The sequence below is a fragment of the Elaeis guineensis genome, chromosome 6 (assembly GCF_000442705.2).
Source record: "Elaeis guineensis isolate ETL-2024a chromosome 6, EG11, whole genome shotgun sequence".
Taxonomy (NCBI): domain Eukaryota; kingdom Viridiplantae; phylum Streptophyta; class Magnoliopsida; order Arecales; family Arecaceae; genus Elaeis; species Elaeis guineensis.
This window is the reverse complement of record NC_025998.2, coordinates 124542614-124562557: the sequence shown is the minus strand read 5'-3', so window position 1 is coordinate 124562557 and position 19944 is coordinate 124542614. Positions and strand designations below refer to the sequence as shown.

General features: G+C 37.6%; 1 protein-coding gene across 3 annotated transcripts; it reads right to left on the bottom strand.

The window, feature by feature from the left end:
• Positions 1–1235: 1235 nt before the first annotated feature.
• Positions 1236–19728, bottom strand: LOC105060025 (putative disease resistance protein RGA4). Of its 3 annotated transcripts, none has more exons than XM_029260454.2 (4): positions 19231–19728; positions 8022–11241; positions 7877–7955; positions 1236–1437 (listed from the first exon to the last, which is right to left on the bottom strand). In XM_029260454.2, the coding sequence occupies exons 2-3, from the start codon at positions 11179–11181 to the stop codon at positions 7930–7932; spliced, it is 3186 nt and encodes a 1061-aa protein (XP_029116287.1). In that variant the 5' UTR covers positions 11182–11241; positions 19231–19728; the 3' UTR covers positions 1236–1437; positions 7877–7929. The 3 variants fall into 3 exon arrangements, with proteins under 3 accessions (XP_029116287.1, XP_010941895.1, XP_010941896.1); XM_010943593.4 differs by having other exon boundaries at positions 8022–11210; positions 19231–19726; XM_010943594.4 differs by having other exon boundaries at positions 7877–7940; positions 8022–11210; positions 19231–19725.
• Between the last annotated feature and the right edge of the window lie 216 nt (positions 19729–19944).

Below are 19944 nucleotides of genomic sequence, written 5' to 3'. Positions count from 1 at the left end.
TATTCTCTAAGCTCTAATTTCTATCTCAAAACTCTGCTAAAATTTTCGTTCGAGCACTCCATTCTTGTTGAGACAGAGAACTGACTTGAGCGTCGGAGGATCTTGCTGGAGCAACCCCAACTCCGGTTTAGACTTCTTTTGCAGGTCCCGGCGGCGACCGCGACTCCCTCGACTCCAGCTTCTCCGACGCAGGTGGATTTTTGCACCAACACAACGATAAATTTTCGTCACTAAAAGTGAATAATAGCGACGAATATATTTTTGTCGCTATTAATTATTATTAGTGACTGTTATTTTCATCGTAAATTATTTTTTTTACGAATAAGTTTTTTTATTTTTTATGACTAAAATTTTTTATCGCAAATTAATGTTATTTGCGACGAAAATATTATTTTCACCGTAAAATATTATCAACAATGGTATTTTTTGCGACAAAATTTTAGCGATGAAATTTTCGTCGCTAATTATTATTAGCGACGAATTTGGCTTATTAGCGATCAAAATTTTTAGTAGCTAATAACTTATTTTCTTGTAGTGGTGAGTTGGATCGAGGGCTCGAGGAGGCGGCCGAGGCCTCGCTTCCAGGGGCTTGGGGAGGCAGAAGGTGGCTGAGGGTTCGGAGAGGTGATCGAGGGCTCGAAAAAGTGGGATCCGATGGTCGAAGGCTCGGGGAGGTGATTAGAGTTTCAGAGAAGCGGGATCTGATGGCAGGGGAAAGAGGAGGACAAAAGGCAGGGGAAAGAGGGGGATGGTGGTTGGATGAGCGAAAATGAAAAGTTGAAAACCGACGGGGGCTTTTAGGGTTAGTATTAGCGATGGCTAAATTTTCATTGTTATAGCCGTCACTAATAACTATAGCCACGATATTGCCATTGCTACTGCCGTCGGTAATATTTTTAGTGATGGGATATGAATCCATTGTTAAAGTCCGTCGGTAAAAAATCTTATTAGAGACGGCAAAATTATCGTTGGTAATGTCGTTGCTAATACCTATTATTAGAGATGGTAAAAAATATCATCGCTAATATCCGTTGCTAATATCTTAATTTTTTGTAGTAAATTTGTGTTTTTTCTTAATCAAATTTATTATAAAAATCTTTCCTTTTTAATGCTGGGTGTGATTGTGTTAAGAAAAATGTGTGTTTTTGTTCTACTTGCCTCTAATTGCTAGCACTGAATTGGAAGTAGTGGAGTTTATGTTGATATTTTTATCATATTTTTGTAGTACCAGAAGATAAAAGTATACCACCACATTGATAGTATCATGGCCAAAGTTCCTAACCAACATAGAGAAGTCATATTTTTTTGGTCATACAAAAGTAGTACTTGGTGAAACAACCATTAAATACGTATTAACAGAAACGGAGAAGACTTATCATCAAGATAGAGCACTTGCATTGTCCTCCAAATTCTTCAAATTAGTTTCTGGAAATCCATCTGCAAAAGAAAATAAAGAATTATAATAACATAAGTCATAGATTATTACTATCATACGCACAAGTACTTCAGCAAAGCAAGAGAAAAATATGCATTATATCATGGGCATATATTATTTTTTGCCAATTCAGTTACTCCATGTGGCAAGTTTGCTACAATAAATAATAAGATACATACTTGGCAAGGATGCAAATGCTGAAGAGAAACATAATTATAAATTAATAGAGCTCGACCACATCTTCAAATCCTTCATATCCAATATCTAGTCCTATAATTAGGAGTGCAAGCAAGCAAAGCTGAGGCAATTATTAGGCTGCTTGGGCTCAGCTCTGAATGTCGAAATACCTGCTTAAACGCAGCTCCACCTTGAGTTGAGCTTCATGTAACCTACAACTAGGCTTTGAGCGAAGCTTTAGCCAAGCCAATCTTTGCGCTATTTTTGCATAAAAAAGGTGCTCAAGCTAGGCTTATTTATGAGCTGAGATCTAAAGTATGTTCGAGCTTGGATTGTTTCTTAGTAGAGCCATGCTCAAACTCATGAGCTGCACATGAGCAGCTCAATTCATTTGTTGTTCTACATGTTAACCTAATTACAAGCCTTCCATGCTTTCCTTAGAAAAAATCATTGCAACCTATATACCCCATAGAAGAACCCCTTTCCCAAGTTCCTTCTCTTGGCTAACCTTAACACTAAACTTAACAGGAGAGCAACCATCCGTGGGATACATCTTCAAGGCCAGCTATATATTTTCATAAAGAACTAGTTTTTATTACATATTACTAAGAGCATCATCACATACAAAACTAATTGGGACTAGTAATGGGCTGTAATCCAGCTACGCTTAATTGAGCTTTGGTCTGATCAAGCTCGGTTTGAAATTAATGTCCAACTTAAACACTGAGATCAACTTGGATTTTTTTAACCACGCACTTTTTCAAGCTCAAACTTTGATTGAGCTGAACATGAGTCTATTTGATCAGCTTGATAATCCTAAATCAAGTTGAAATCAACTTGAGCAAATGAAGCTGGGTCCAAGGTTGAATAAAAACTAAATTCATGATTTTAAGCTTGGTTTAGGGTTTGGTTCAGACCTAAATTATTATTTAATTGATCCAAGAACTTTTCTTTTGAATAAAAAAATTAATTCAATGATCCACTATTTATAAAATATTTATATATAAATTTAAATATATTCAAGCCTCATCGAGCTGGGTCCATTTTTGGTTTGGCTTGAAATTAATTTCAAGCCAATTTTGCTGGTTCAAGCTCGGTTTGTTTAGTTTCAAACCGAGCTTCATTCAAGCTCCTCTTAAGCCGAGCATGAGCCAAGCTTGAGTTGTTCCGTTTGTTTGATATCACCAACTAGCAGCATCAACTAACCAAGAGACAAGAAAAAGGATTCAAGGTTAAAGCCGAGCACGGCTTTGATCAAAAAGCTGCTCTACTTGATAAATCCTCTCCGAGTGAGGGAATCTATGGAAAGCAGAAAACCACAAAAAGAGAGATCAAGGATATCAATGATTGGGTTGGCAAGGTTTTGCATCTGGTTATACCAATTAATCAAGAAAGACAATTTGAACAAACTACAAAATACCTGAGGAACAACTAACTAGCAATTGTTTTTTCGTAGAAGAGGTCTATAGGCTACACAACGAAGGGCAGCTCTGACCCAAAAACCCCTAGCCCCTGGAGAAGGTGGGATTTGATCCTAGGCTACTTCATATAACTACCAAATACTTTATTAGCCTGGTATAACTGCCAAAGGAAAACTAACTACCTAGGATAAAAAGGCATTGGAGCTTCATTTAGCATAAATATAGAGTTATAGATGTAGTTAATTCACCCTCAGTCCTTGATAGTGTATACCCAAGCATGCCCCATCTCACCTAAGTGGGATGATTTCAATCTATGTGCACCTATTAGAGGATCAAAATGTTATTCTTCTTGATGCCATTCTTGAATTGCTAAGAAAAATTTTTGTTGCTAAAAGTTTTCAGTTCCTACATAGTTTTGAAAGGATTTCCTATAGTAAAATTATCCAATGCACTCTACAAATCAATTGCAGGTCACATCATCCATGGTATCCAAGGTATATTCCATTTTTCATAAATGCATTAAAATCATGCCAAACAATATGATAAAGCAATTGTCGGACTCTAACCATCGGATGAAATTGAATGAGATGTTCAATAATTTGCACAGATTGTGAACAATTAATGTTAAACATGTCTCACTGCTATGCCTTTTAGCACATAGCAAATATTGGTATTTTTCCCTCCCCATCCAACGATACGAATCTAGCCTAGGTTGTTTCTAACTTGACATAGTTCGAAACTAAATAAGACATCAAAACTTATTTACCAAACATTACATCCACATTCTTTCATCCTTGTATCCTACGCCAGCTTGGGAATTCAAATGACTTGAGTCTTCCAAGAGGCATAATCCTCAACGTCCTCACATTTAAATTCACTTCTCCAGAATTGTACATTGTTTTGTATGCTTAATCCTTCACCAAAATATTGGTAAGTCTTGGACAACAAGATAATGCATCAAACTGCTGTCTTTTTTGGATGGATCAAACTACCTTCTTTGATCTCTTTTTGAAAAGCATAATTGAGTACCATATTCAAATTTAAAAGAGTGACACACCTTCTCAGATCAGGTCATTGTAATTTGGTGGCCGTCCAACAAATCTAACTGGTAATATTTGATGCATATTGACAGATGGGTGGTTTTTAATTTGGAGGCCAAGGATCTCAATCCTTAATTCCTTAAAATGTGTTTTAAAAAAACATTTTCCTTACAATATGAGTGACAACAACATATTTTCTTTTTTAACTTGCAAAACTTAAGAATCTGAATTCTTGTTATGAAGTTCTAAAAACGTCGCATGGCCACAGAATTCCGCTTTCCAAGGGAAATCACATTGAAATTTTGGATATCATCAATCAACAATAATGTTACTGGTGAAAGAAAGATATAAAATGTACTAGTTGGAAGTGGTTTGCTCCATCAACATATGCATCTCACATACTACTAAGGAAAGTATATCCGATCTTGTCAAATTATAAGAAGAGTAGGATTTCATATATCAAGGACCCCTAGACCTAAAGCAAATATCAGCTAAGTGACGTCTAATAACCTTGACGGGATTACTCATATTTTCAGGTGGACTATTGATACTACAACTGCAAAGAACTTGCTACACATGATGTAAAAGTAGATCGAACACCATCTCAAAAATCCAACAATAACAAATGTGTGCAATGATCACCAAATAAATAAATAAATGGTTATACCATATCTTAGGCCTTTAAAATCCATATTATTTTTTACAAAGTAAAATTCTTCTCCTTTTATTACCTCTCCTCTGCTAAATAGAGATTTCTGGATTGGAAAGTCTATCAAAACATTGTTACCCTTAGCTCTAGGGCACCTTTTAACCATTTGACTATGTAAAAAATGACCTTAATAATTAACGCTTCATGTACAAAATAGAATATGAAAACCCTTTCAACTTGTAATCATTATTTGAACTTTAAACTAGCTTCAAAAAATGTTCAGTACTTATGACTCTATAGTCATAGTTGGAATCTTGGATATCTCTTTTGTTTCTAACAGTTGGTTAATTTGTGTGCCCTTTCATTTCTGTCCACATTCAACTTTCCTTTAGGTATATGTCAGTCTCCAAACTAATATAATTTATTCCATTGTCTTCCATACTTAAAACTAGTGCAAAAAAAGGTACAAATCCTAGCATCTCTAAAGTACTCTGTTTATTTGTGCATTTGTAGCACTACAACAAAAGAGATTATTGATGACAAAAATTTTGATAACAAATAAATTTTTATCAACAAAAATATATATTTGGTGACGAAAATTAGCATTCCTCATGTTATCAAACTTAGTAATTTTTTTTATGATAAAAATTATTTTTGTCATACAACTACATCACCAAATTATTTGGTGTCAAGTCCTACTATACGAAAGAAAATTTTTTGTGATGATATTTACTATATTATGATAAAATTCAGCATCACTAATAATTCATAAATTTTATGATGATATATTTTAAGCCACTGCATATCTATACTTTTAGTCACTTGAATTTCACGTTATCCATTTTTTTTTTTCAAAAGTTAGAAGTTATCTGTAACTAATTTTAGTGACAAAAATGATAGTGTCACCAAATATCTGGTACTAATTCCCACAATATGGAGAGAATTTTATTTATAATGATATTTATTATATCATGATAAACTTTAGCGTCACTAACAATTAGTGAATTTTATAATGAAATATCTTGGATTATTAAATATATATTTTTTATGACTTGAATTTTGCATTAACTTTTTTATTTTATTTTTAAAAATTAGAATTTATCTATAATTATTTTTTATGATAAAAATAATAGCATTATCAAATATCTGGTGTCAATTTCTATCATATGGAGGAAATTTGTTTTGTGACACTATTGACTATATCTTGACAAACTTTAGTAGCAGTAATAATCCGTAAATTTCATGACAACATTTTAGGCATCTACTCCATTTCTACAACCTCATTATAATACCTCATTAGCAGTTTGCCATTCTTGGAATGTATGCACCAAAGTGCATTTCAAAAGCGTTTCACTTTTATTTTTTGATAGTTTGCATGTCTTAATAAATTGGCTAGTTTTGGCAAATCATCTAACGTCAAAATTCTGCTATTACCAATATAGTTCTTGAACATTAAAATGTACCATAATTACAATCAAATGGAATTAATAAATCCCTAATATGGTAAGTACTTCTTATATGATGCTCACAAAATCGCAACATGTTCCATACCCAATGTCAAGATAAAGTTTAGACCACCACCTGATATCTTGCCCAACATGCAGTCGAGTGAGATGGTTTTTCTAGCATAGAAGGAGAAAATCCCTCAACTGCTACTCCTTCATAGTAATATTAATACATATGCACAAAATTTTGTTAATTGACCTAGAATAACTAGATCTAGGTAGATATTTAAATGTCTGATATATCTACTACAATTTTTTTTTTTTATGAAGTCTACAGGTTAAAATTTACTTAATAGTCTTGGCCATAGCTATAAAATAGGGATGAAAGTAGTATGGATATTATTCATTTAGATCCATTTTTATATCTAAATTTATATGGATATGGATAGAAATTTAAGGGTCCAACTAATATCCGTATTCGTATCTATATTTATCAAAAAAAAATGGATATTGATATGGATAGACAATTATCTGATCCATACTCGAATATCTAAATCTATATATAATCCTATATAATTTTATATAGCACTTATTAATTTTTTTAAAAAAATATACAACTATATAGATATGTTATTAACTTAATTTATTATTTATTTAGTAATATCTTTGATTCTATGATCATAAAATTTAATTATTTAAGTTATATCCATAATTATATTCATATTTTTATTATCTGAATTGTATTCGTATCCATTTAAAATAAATATGAATATAAATTTTTGCATCCGAATAATATTTGTATTCAATAGATAAAATAAATATGTATATATATAGATATGCTATTATCTGATCTATATCAGATCTAGTTTCAGCTCTATATAAACATGTCAAGATCATGATCACAACTTGAGTAGAGGTATATATCAGATCTAGTTTCAGCTCTATATAAACATGTCAAGATCATGATCACAACTTGAGTAGAGGTATAATTCACGAATCAGTTAGCCCCGTCTCTTATCTCTAGAGTTATAAAGCTTTCAAATCTTCACCATATGGAAAAGGGATGACGAACAGGGATGTCTCACTAGTAGGCAGACCGCTGGAGGTCAGACGCATCATGCATCACAATACAAACCAAACAAGGAAAACATGAGTCCCATGCACATAAAAATTCATATCTTCACATGCCTCACAGATCTTTCCTCTTTCCGTTGATAATTCCTTTTATGTTTGACTACGTATAACAATCATTCCAAAAAAAAGGTTATTCGAAACACTAAACACAATGATGGCATAAACATAAATCATCAAGGTATGATACTGCATACATTTGTACTACGACCAAACATGTATTGAGAGCAACAAAATCCATGGTGTGAAGTAACAGCGAGTTATAAAATATAAAATCAATGCTGGAAGTAATCCTCTTTGATTAAAAATAAAACCAAATAGTTTTCGGAAATAGGTGTTGCCTGTGGTAAAACAACGATTCTACTCTGGAGACTTTGTGTACAATGATGATATGCCACCAAATATATGTAGGAAATTATATAAAGAAATACCATTTGCAAATTTATCACACCTTAACAGAGAAATCTAGTTTAGCAGAACAAGATTTGATAGGAATTCTAAAATGTATGATGATATAGAGAAAAATTCCATTTTTGTTCAACAAAAAGAAGCATGATATTCGGAAAACAAAATGTTACCTCATAGCGAAGAGAGAACCTCGTGTGCGTCTACTCATCTTCAACGTGATCATTTAAGTTGATGCTGAACGCAGAGGGACTGTATATATATCAGAATGGAAGAACCGGAGTCAGGAATGTACTAAAGATGTGATTGCTTCATTACCTCGTATCGCATGCGTCTGCTCATCTTCAACAGAATCATTTAGGTCTTCAACATAATCATCTAAGTTGGTGCTGAACGTAGAAGGTGTTTTGGAGATGTATCCACCAAAAGCACTCGTGGCATATACGTAGGGGATATGTTCAATCTTGGGCCAATCTAAGCCATCCTTGAGGCATCCGCAGAGTGGTTGGTCACTGGCCTCGATCTCAAGCTCGTTGAGTGCGGGGAAGTCAGGTTGTCCTCCACGAAACCAATCTGATAGGAAACGCGTCTCATCAACTTCCAAAATCAATGTTTTCAAGCTTGGTAGGTCGGAAACACAATCTAGATTAGGGCTATAAGATATTTCCAATTCTTTGACAGAGGAAAGGCCCCTGATTTCTTTTAGATTATCACAGAAATATATCACCAACTTTGTTAGGGTAGTGGCATGGTAAACGAGGCCAGAAGGAAGAGACCTCAACTTCCGACACGAAACAAGTGTCAATTCTTCTAAGTTTGGAAAGCCTATCAGTGTGTCATCATCCTTCACCTCCCATTCCCATTCCTCCCAATTGTCCATATCTTTGAATATCAATTTTGTTAACTTAGGGAATGAAATTTGTATCCTGCCTCCTTGATCTCTGCTACAATCAGGTTCCTGACCCAAAAATTCGGTCCCGATCTTTTTGACAGCATCGGCACCTTCTATGCAGAGGTATTCCAAGTTGGGGAGCTTCCCAAGTGGTGGAAGTTCCGGGCATATCCAACAGTGTGAGAGGTCCAACCGTCGGAGCGAGTCCGTAGTGCAAGATGCTATCCAACTCGGGTAATGGAGTCCAAAGAAACCATCGATTTTAAGAGATTCTAGGCGCGACGGTGATGGTGGGCAGAGCGTCATCTCAAAGATCTCCTCAAGTCTTTTGATCTCCTCTTCTCCGCAATCATCTGGACTTTGCCAATGCAATTCTAGGACTTCAAGCTGCAACATGTCTCTCAGTGCATATACTTCTGTAACCCCACCCTCATTCAATGCCCTCTCCAGGTGCATGATATGGAGCACTCTAAGCTTTTGTAGAGATCTCAATTCTTCCAGTGTACACCAGCCACTATTGCTATTGTTGTTCCGGACCACAAAATTTATCAGTCTGTTTAGTCGATGCAAGTTTGCAATTTCAATAGGTATACCCTCCAGTTCTGCTCTCCAAAGGTCAAGACACCGCAGGTTGTGCAACTTTCCGATGCCTTTAGGAAGGCTGCGTAGTTTGAGGGAACTCTCGAGGATCAAGAACTGTAGATTTACGAGGTTTCCTATGCTCTCTGGTAGCTCGCTTATGAAAAAACCTGACAAATCCAAATAGCGTAGATGTATGAGATTTCCCAGGGAGTCTGGCAATTTTTCGATCCGACAGCCAAAAAGGTCCAGTACTCTCAGACGCGGTGTCTTCTTAATCAGATCGTTGAACTCATTCTCTTCCACCTGTGATCCTTCCAACAATAGAGTTCTCAAGGAGTCGTGCCCCTGCAATGCATCAATAAATGTTTGGCGTTTTTCTTTTGGAACAGACCCCCATAAGCGACGTCGCTTCACTGGAGATGAACTATTTAGGACTAATTCAACCCCATCTTTTATATGCAAGTTCTCATCTCCTGCTAAAAATCGAGCAAGAGACCATAGTAGATCATGCACGGTGCATCTAGAATCATCATTACACCAATGAACTGGTTGCAAAAAACTCCTCTGAACAAGATCCCCATAATAATCTTCACCTAACTCTTCCAATGTTAGACCTCCTTCTTCATGGATGAACCCTTCAGAGATCCAGTAACGAATTAGTTTGGGACGATAGAATTTATGGTCCTCAGGGAACAGCGAGCAATATAAAAAGCACTGTTTAAGATGAGACGGCAGGTCTTCATAACTCAAGTATAGTGCGGGTTGAACCTCTTCGGGAAAGTCGGTCCAAGAAGACCAAGCATTGCATGAAAGGGTTTTAAGCACTTTCTCCCAGTCTTTCTTGTTCTTGCTCTTCGATGATAATACTCCTCCGATGGTCTTAATAGCAAGAGGGAGGCCCCCACATTTGTCAACAATCTCCTTTCCGATATCCTTTAAATCTTCGATCTCTCTCTCCTCCCCGCTCAAAACCGCCTTCTTGCGTAGCAGCACCCAACCATCTTCAGCAGACAAGAGCTCCACTTTATGATGAGGTGATACAGCCTTCATTTGCAAGGCAACATTTTCCTTTCTTGTGGTCACAAGCACCCTACTTCCAGTTGCCCCACTCTGCAAGGGGATTCGGAGTAAGTCATTCCATACTTCTGACTCCCACAAGTCATCCAAGACAAGCAAGAATTTCTTGTTTTTGACAACCTCTCGAACCATAGGCTCGAGTTGTGCCCTGCTAGAAGTGTCTCTTGGATCTTGCTTTGCCTGAGTGATGATCTCTTTCAGTAGACTGGTCTCTTCAAAATCTTTGGACACGCAGACCCAGAGCCTCATCGGGAAGTTGGCTTTTATCCTTTCGTCATAAAAAATCCTCCGAGCAAAAGTGGTCTTGCCAATTCCACCGATTCCTACGATGGCATATGCAAGAATGTTTTCCCGAGTGTCCTCCTTCATCAGCAACTCCACCAGTTTGTCGGTATCCTTCTCGATATTGGACCCCACGATATCAGGCTCAGGTACGGAAGAAGTCATCCTGCTAACTTGAGAAGTGGATTGGTGGTCATCGCCGCCGGCGGAAGAGAGCTGGAAATCAAATTTAGATTTCTCTGCCAAGATGTCCTCCAGCCTATGATTGAGTTTTTGGATTCTGCTATCAATCTTGTGAGTAAACCTCATTTTCTTGAATACCGGCATCCCAACAGAAAAATAAGAGGAAGGTTGAGGTCCAAAAGAGGCTGCGACTTCAGATTTTCTGGCCTCGATTCGGCATTCGTCCAGGATGTCATCAGCGTCGTACATGACGTCCTTGAGCTTCTTGAGCCAGTTATTTATGGCTTCGCCCTGAATCTTTTTCCTCTCGGCATCGGTGAGGATGGCTTTTATTGTTTGAAGAGTTTCTTGGAGCCGTGTGATCTCGTCGGTCACACCTAAGAGCCTGGCCACCTCATCCTTCACCAAAGCGACTAGGCCATCAAAGAGCTTAGAGACGAAGGCCTCAGCTATAAGCGACATCTTGCACGATGCTTCCTACCAACCAAATTCTAGAAGAGAGGAAAGCAGAACAAATAACACCTGGTATGTCAGTAACCAGTTAATAAAGATGACAGGGAAAATAAGCAAAAGATAACGATTACAAATCGAAGCATCAGTTTAGAGAAGGTGCCCCATTGGAGTTGGATTTCGCTGTCTTCCATTAACTTGGGCATCCTCCCTGGAGCTTAATTTATTATGAATTCTTGTGTTGTGATTCTAGTTCGTTAGATAGCCTTCATGAAAGTATTTATTGTTCTACAACTTCTAGTTGTTTATGGATTCTGTTGCGACCAATCTCCTATTGCATCTGTCATCAGTGAAGAGCACCTACAAACGAAGTCCACACAAATTAAAATTATATCCGATAGAGACCTTCCGATGTCTAAGTCAGTAGAGAGTGGTGAACAGTAGATAAAGAATATGTGAAACGGCAGAGTCTCAGTCCAGAATTGTCTTACCCATGCTGTTCATTTACCTTCCTTTTATAGGTGATTCAAATGTAACCGTCGAGCGTGTGATCCTACTTTTTATGGTACTAAATTATCAAACCATAATCATGGAGTTAATGGGCTGTTTATGCCCACTAATGACCGTGACACATAGTTGATAACCGTTTATAACGGTTAGATGTGTAGATTCTGTATATTCTGGCCTTATGTGATCGTGAAAAGATAAACCGACTATATGTCGGTAGTCATGAAAATCCGAATGAGCATCGGTTGGTAACTTTGATATACCGATGGTCATCAGTCGAATATTAATTGAGTCATCGTGATTGTCCGTTGATGGTTGAGAATGCCTGACTGTCGGTCGGTCAACTGATTGTGAGTCGATGTACTATATTTATGAAGCTAATCTATAATCGAAATCGGGGGTCGATTGAATTGTCCCAACAGTTGCCCCTCACTACCAAGTCCAAGGTGGTCTGATGTGCATATTGTCACATGGTCTGTCACGTTGGACAAAGGGAGTTGTTATATCACGTACTGCTTCGAGCATCGATTCGGCTGCTGGCATTAATAATTTTTTGAAATACGAAAGGTCTCCAGCTATTTTATTATTTCGATAATTATGAGATCATCATTGGGCTGTCGTTTCAGAGAAACAATTCGTTATCTAAAAAATTTGGATGATTTGATTCTAATTAATAGATCTTGGCCACGTGTCCAAATGCCACTGGCTCTATGTCGTTCACGTGGATAACAGTGAGGTGGCATGATCTGAAGGCAGGTGGGTCGAACCATCCGATCAATGGTTGGTCTCGATGTCGCCATGTGTTGACATCTGAAGAGATCCTGATTTCATCCAGACCATTGGAGGGTCCTATATATATAAAGTCATTTTCATCCAAGCTTTACTTTTGCATTTGTTGCCTTTCTGCAACAGAAGGTTTTGCTGCCTCTCTGCAATAGAAGGTTCTGTTGCCCCTAGCACTAGGAGCTTTCCGAGTCTTTCGCACCATCTTTGGCTTCAGGTCGAGTCCTTCTTCCTTCTTTTAGGATTTTTTTCTTAAGATTTTTCTTCTTCTTTCTAGTTTTTCATTTTTAATGGCTAGTAAAAAGGTTTCTTTTTTTCGAAATAGTCGGTCGGAGAATCCGATCGACGACTCTCTTTCGGATCCAAAAATGAAAGCTTCTTTCTTATCCGGGCTCAACGTTGATCGGCTCCAGAAACAATACCATATCCTGAAGCAGTATCAGCTTTTTGCTCCCGACGCGGATGGTCGGGTGAACTCTCCTCTCCCGGGCCAGATCGTATTTTATATTGAGGACCTTTGGGCTAGTCTTCGATTCTCGATTTCGGAGTTCGTCTGAAATTTTCTTGACTATTATGGTCTCTGTCTTGCTCAGCTAGCTCTGAACTCCATCCGGTTGATCATTAACTTTACTTTGTTATATTGACTTATACCGACTGAACCTCATCCTTCTCTTTTTCAAACTTTCTTTGTCCTTCGTTCTCATCCCAAGACTAAGGGTTGGTAGTTTTTCAAACCGAGGAAAGGCCTTTCTTTTATCTCCGATCTTCCATCATCCATTCATAGATGGAATAATTAATTTTTTTTTACTTCTTCTTCTACTCCTTGGGGTTTTTCTTCATGCTGAGGCGATCCAAGAACTGACCCCAATGAGAACAGTTAGGTGGATGCCAATGATTGGGAAGATTTCTTCCAACTGAAAGACATAAAAACTTCACCGCAATGAGAGTTGATGATCAAACAAGCTCTCTATGATGTCGGACTTAGTTCGATAACTTTCTTAGGTATAACATAGTCGGTCATTTTGCTTTTTTTTTTTTGTTTGTTTCTAAGTTTTGTACTGATTTCTTTTTATTTTGATTGCAGCGATGCAGACAAGGATGCGAGTTTCAGCCGTCGACATCCGCACACATGCTGCCAAGAAGAAGGCAGCAACTGAAGCTGGAGCTTCCCAACTGCCGAAGAAGAGTCGGGTTGCTACTTCATTAGCACCAACAAAGGGATCCGACATTTCATCGAAAATAGTCACTGAGCCGATCTTAGCGTTGTTGGCCCCGACAATGCTTCTTCCGATTGAGGCAACGTCTACTGACGATGGGGCAACGAGGGATAATGGAGCTACGGTGGAACCATTGGTAGCTCCATCAGTGGAGGTTCGAGCTGGAGTGGGAGTTGCGGCCGACCCGAACAGTCTACGACTGCACCAGCTGTTCCTCCAGCAGAATGCTCCCAAGCGCAGCCAAGCACCAACTTCCCGATGGCCTCAAGCATGGGACCACCGATCGAAGATCGGGGGAAGGCATCGGTGACCTCAGTTGATGACAGGTCATCTGCAGGCCTTCCCACACTTTTTGACATCAGGATTGCCAAGGGTGAGTCGCCCTTGGCCAATCCATCATTGGCCAAGCGGCTCATTGAAGCTACCCTTCTCCCGACCGATAGGGAGAATAGGAAGAGCCGGACAGTGGCCGAGATAGTTTTTTTCTACCCGATGATACTTGGGGTAATCTTCTGACATTTCTCTCTATTTTTTTTTTATCTGATTTGATTTGTCTTCTGTTTTCAATGGATACATGATATGCATGCTCTAGAGAGCGGGTACCGAAAGATCACAGACTTTCATCGATCCTAGATGGACAAGGTGTCGGCTGCTAATGCTAAGAGGACTGCTGCCCTCAACTTCAGACAGCAATCGAACGGGAGGCAAAGCTTCAAAAAGAAATCTCCCATCTGACAGCCGACCTTCCATCCTCTAAAGTCGATCTTGAGTCAGCTCATCAAAACATTACATCCCTAGAATCTCAGATCAAGAGTAAGAAACATTTCATCCATCGGCTCCAGAGAAAAAGGGATGGATGCATTAATGAACTTGAAGCAGAGTGTGGAAGGCATCGGGCCATCCTGAAAATGCTGGCACTGGCTGATACCGAGTCGGCCTCCACACAAACTGAAGCAGAGTCGGCAAGGGAACGGCTGAGTCTGGCCGTCAAGAACTTCAAGAATTCAGAAGAATTCAAGAAAAAAATTTTTGAAGACGGATTTGCTTCCTATTGCATCGGATACGAGGACGGTCGAGATAATTTTGATAAATTGTATCCAGGCTTAGACTTGAGTAGCATCATTCCTCCTGACTCGAAAGAAGAAGCTGCTGAAGAGGGCACCGCACGGACTGAAGATGGCACACCGACTGCACCAGAACTTGCTCTAGCTACCGAAGCTGCACCGGAGCATGGAGATGAAGAAACCAACTGGTGATCGGTGTAGCATTTTCATTTTCTTTTTGTACTTGGATAAATTTTGAAATCAGACTTTGGTCCAATTTTTGTAACTTTTTCTTCAATGAATGAAAAAAAAAATTTAGAATATAAATTCTCTCTTCTTTTATGTATTTCCAATGTTGTAGAACCATAGTCAAACAACCGAATATTAATCGGCTAGTCGAATGCTCAATAATAACAGTCGTAGAATTTATCTGTTAGTCGAATGTTGATCGACATACTTTACTTTTTAGGTATTCGAATAGATGGTGATAAATCGAATATCCTTTGACTGATCGTAGTCAAGTTGGTATGTCTAAATGTTTGATAAATAATGATAAGCTGAATATCCTTCGACTGACTGTAGTCAAATCGATGTATTTTCGATTCGATCGGGATCGAATTGACATAACATTCTGCTTACTTAAAACTAAGTCGGCATAAGTAGTTGTTCGACTAGAGTTGGTTTATACAGTGAAAATCAAAATATAGTTGGTGTGTCGATTTTTACAGTAGAAAATCGAGATACAGTCGATAAAAATTGACCGTTCATTTATCAATCTACTGTCATTTTGTAGTTGACTGAAGCTTTCATGATTCTGAAATTTAATGTTTCATTCTGAACATTATAGATATGAACAACTTTATTGATAATACATCTTCAAATTATCGACATTCCAAGTCTGTGGTATAGTTGTTCCATCAAGAGTTTCTAACCGATATACATCTGATCGAAGTGTTTCGATTATTTTGTAGGATCCTTTCCAATTTGGAGACAACTTTTCTTGGTCTAAATACTTTAAGACTTCTATCTTTTTTAGAATCAGATCTCCTAGATCGAAGACTTTCAGCTTGACTTTCGTATTATAATATCGGACTACTCTTTACTGATATGCCGCCATCCAAACTTGAGTTTACTGTTAGACTTTCAGAAGTAGGTCTAGATTAGCTCTCCGACATTCTGAATTACTCGACTCACTATATTGTTCCATCCTTACTGATGGTAATCCGATCTCAAGTGGGATCATTACTTCTATTCCATAAGCCAGATTGAATGGCAATTCTCCTATTGGTATGCGAGGAGTTGTTTGATACGTCCATAGAATCGGATATAGTTTTTTCATCCAGAGATCTTTAGCTTCATTTAGCCTGATTTTGAGATCATACAAAATTGTTCAGTTTGTTACCTCCATCTCACTGTTGGTTTGGGGATGGCCGACTGATGTGAGCTTGTGTGTAATATAAAATTTCGCACAGAACTCTTTAAAATTTTGATTGTCGAATTACCCGCCATTGTCAGTGATGATAGTATGTGGTAGACCAAATCTGAATATGATTAATTTTTGAATGAAGTTTTTCATCTTATTTTCAGTAATCTATGTCAAAGGTTCATCTTCCATCCATTTGATAAAGTAATCAATGACAACCACTATGAATTTTTTCTGACCAGATGTCGGAGGGAAAGGATCAAGTATATCAATTCTCCATTGTGCGAAGGGCCATGGTGCAACAATTGATGTCAGCTGACTAGTCGGTTGATGTTGTATATTTACATATTTCTGACATGATTTACATCTTCGGATAAGTTTAGCCGCATCTTTTTTCATGGTGGGCCAATAATATCCTTATCATAAGACTTTATAAGTCAAAGATTTGCCTCCCAAGTGATTTCTATAGATTCCTTCGTGAACTTCTCTGAGTGCATAATCGATATCTGCTGGTCTTAAACACTTCAGTAAGAGAAGAGAGAACGATCTTTTATAAAGTTGATCATTCATCAAAATGTATTGCGAGGTCATCTATCTGAGTCGTTTGACTTCTGAAGGATCCATTGGTAGAGTTCTATCAGTCAAGTACTAGATAATCGAGTCCATCCAACTTGGCTTATTATTGAGTTGTAGCACTTCTTTGACTTTATCAATACTCGACTGTTCAAGATATTCGACAAATATCCTATCCAGTGAGTTGAATGATATAGTTGCAAGTTAAAAAAGTATGTCAGCTCAAGTATTTTCTGTTCTTGGGATATGAGAGATCTCAAAATATTTTAAGATCGATACAAGATCTCTCACCTTCTAAAGATACTTCATCATAATGGGATCTCAGGCTTCAAACTCGTCCTTAACCTATCCGATAATCAGCTGTAAGTCGATGAAGACCTTCAGGTTGTCAATGTCAAATTCTTTGACAATCTTTAAGCTAGCTAGAAGTGCTTCATACTCGACTTAGTTATTTAAAATTTTAAAATTGAATCGAAGGGCATATTCTGTTACAACCCCTTTGAAATTGGTGAGGATGAGACCAGCTCCACTGTCTTGCGCATTAGATGCTCCATTAATAGAGAAATCCATCAAGATAAAGAAACAATCTAGAGAGAAATCCATCAAGATAAAGAAACAATCTAGGCAACTATTTAGAGTCGTTACTTGTACTATACCTTCTTTGATGACTATTGAAATTTATCACTAATATTAATTTTTTTGCCACAGTAATTTTTCTCGCCACAAATGTCTAGTGTTAGTGGCAATTACACACATATATAGCTACAAAAAATGCTGCTACTAATGCCTGATCCTTGTTAGTGGATAAAAGAAATTATAGTATGATTTTTTAGGATGATAAAGCATATGTCGCTACTAAAACTATTAATGATGATTATTTTACTCACAATTATTATGGTCACTATTAACAATTTTAGTAGCAACATTTAAGTCTTTTAGTGATGATTTTTGATGCCACTAAAAAGCAAAATCTTGTAGATTTGTACATAAAAGAAATAATTTTTGTAGTTGTACCTTCAACAACCCATCCATTATAACTCTACCCACCATACCCCAAGGTGAGCACATCTTGGGTATCAGTAAATGATTTCTGATTAGGAGGCATGCATAGATAATGGCTTACCTGACCCATACCCACTCCATTGCTATCCTTGGTAGCTTGCCATTTTTTTCCCTTTCTATGTCAATTGATAAGTCCACATAAATTAATGGTTAGATGAAGCTAGAGGTCGCAATCTAAGCAAGGCAAGTTAGATACAGGTACGGAGTTGGATGCCAGTCTAGTGAAAAATTTATTCACCTAACTCGTTTATTAAATAGATTAAAAATTATAATTTGAAGCTAACTTATTTATATAAGAGGTAATACAATCTAACCCACATAAGTCATTTACTAAATAAGTCTAATAAAGTTAAATTAGTTAAATGTATTAATTAAAATTTTAACAAATTAAATGTTTTAAACAGATTGAATATGTTAAGCAGATCTACCTAAACAAGATAGGAACTAATTAAGTAAGTTTTAAATGGGTCAAATAGGTCGAGGCAAGTTGATCCATTGATGATCCAAACAAATTTATGTCAAATCAGGATATATTTAAAATAGATAATTTGTAGATTGAATTGATGGGTTAGGTCAAAATTTGCCGCACTAGCCATCTGGAGATTTCTAAACCTCCCCTCAACATGTGCTGTTGGGAAACATTCCATATTTTACTCGGGATTGACATTTTCATTGTTATCCTCCCAAAACAACGAGAGCTTGGATGAACAAGCCACTGAAACAAGGAACTTTTACTAGAACAAAATTGCAATTAAAACTTATTGAAGACTTAGAAAATAGAACTGTATATAAAGAACTCACCATATATAATCAGAATTCTTCCTCTTGTTTTTGATGGAAATCAGTCGAAAGTCTTAATTTGGCAAAATTATAACTTTGATGAAAGCAAATTTTAATTTTCAATAACTATAGACCACCTTAGGTCCATGTTAGCCAGTCGAATGTAAAAGTATAATTGTTCAAGGTGTCTCTCATGCACATATATTTTTTATAGGCATAAAAATCATGTGCAATTTTCTCAAAGCACAAAAACCTTGTAGAACAAAAATAAAATCCAAAATAAAGACCTCACCTTATACCAACATTCAAAGATCTACTGACACTTTTTAAGTGGGATTAGCCTTAACAATAGATCAGATGCTAAGATTAACATGCTGATGGAAAAAGGCAAGGGAGAGTTTTCACTTAATACTTATAAACATCAGGAAAAACCCCAACAACTGAATTGGACATCATTTCAAGTAATCCCACAACTGGAGTAGCCTATTACCTCATCCCTTATGGCAACCAAATACCAATCAATCATTACCAAAAAACACAAGATATTTTAGCTCTAACCTTCCAAACCAAATTTTCTTGCAGCTTATGACGGATGAACATCGAGAATCATAGCAAAATTAAGATAAAATAAACCGAAGTATTTGATCAGATAAAAGAAGAGATAGAGGATCACCAAGGTAGTATGGCTGTGGAACTTGATGCGAACGAACAAAAAAGAGAAGGGAGGTGGAGGAGAAGAGGGCCTGTCCCAGCCTTAGATACAAGCTGCTGTGGTACTCACGGACACAAGCGTCTCATCCATCCATCGGACGGCCCATAACTCAGCCCCGAACAATGGGAGAGTAGCTACATATGATTGACGGCTCCGATTGCCTCCTCTCCGCCTCCCGAGCTCATCTTAGGAGTCCCACTGCTGCACTTTCGCCTCTTCTTTCTCACGTATTGAAACCACAGGACCGCATGGCCATCTGTGAAAGGCATCTTTTTCTTATTATCCGCTGGCGAAATCCTTTCAACCTCAGCCATAGAAGAAAGATTGGAGGTTCAAAGGCGCGCCTAATGATGCAGCCGCCGTACGTTTGGACGCACACCTACCGTTAAACTGGGTTTGGGTTGTATTTTCACGCGAAAGAATGAGTGATCTCTTTGGCGATGATGTCCATGCTTCACGCAGATCTTACAACACCCTGAACTCCTCTATTCATCAGCTACAAAGATCTTAGAAAGAATATTGCGCAATCTAACGGTGGATGGGTATAAAGAAAGATGAATCTTCTTTAGCGCGAAATATACAACTCAGTCCCTCGCAAGCTACCGTCCCATGTGGGAACACATGCTTTTCTGATCAGACTAGGGCGGTGGAGAATCTACCGGTAACATTGACTAT

Coding starts and splice junctions, on each gene's coding strand:
- LOC105060025 (XM_029260454.2), bottom strand. CDS start 11,181: ATGTCGCTTATAGCTGAGGCCTTCGTCTCTAAGCTCTTTGATGGCCTA. Junction 7,956..8,021: donor GCAGACGCATGCGATACGAG/GTAATGAAGCAA, acceptor ATATATATACAG/TCCCTCTGCGTTCAGCATCA.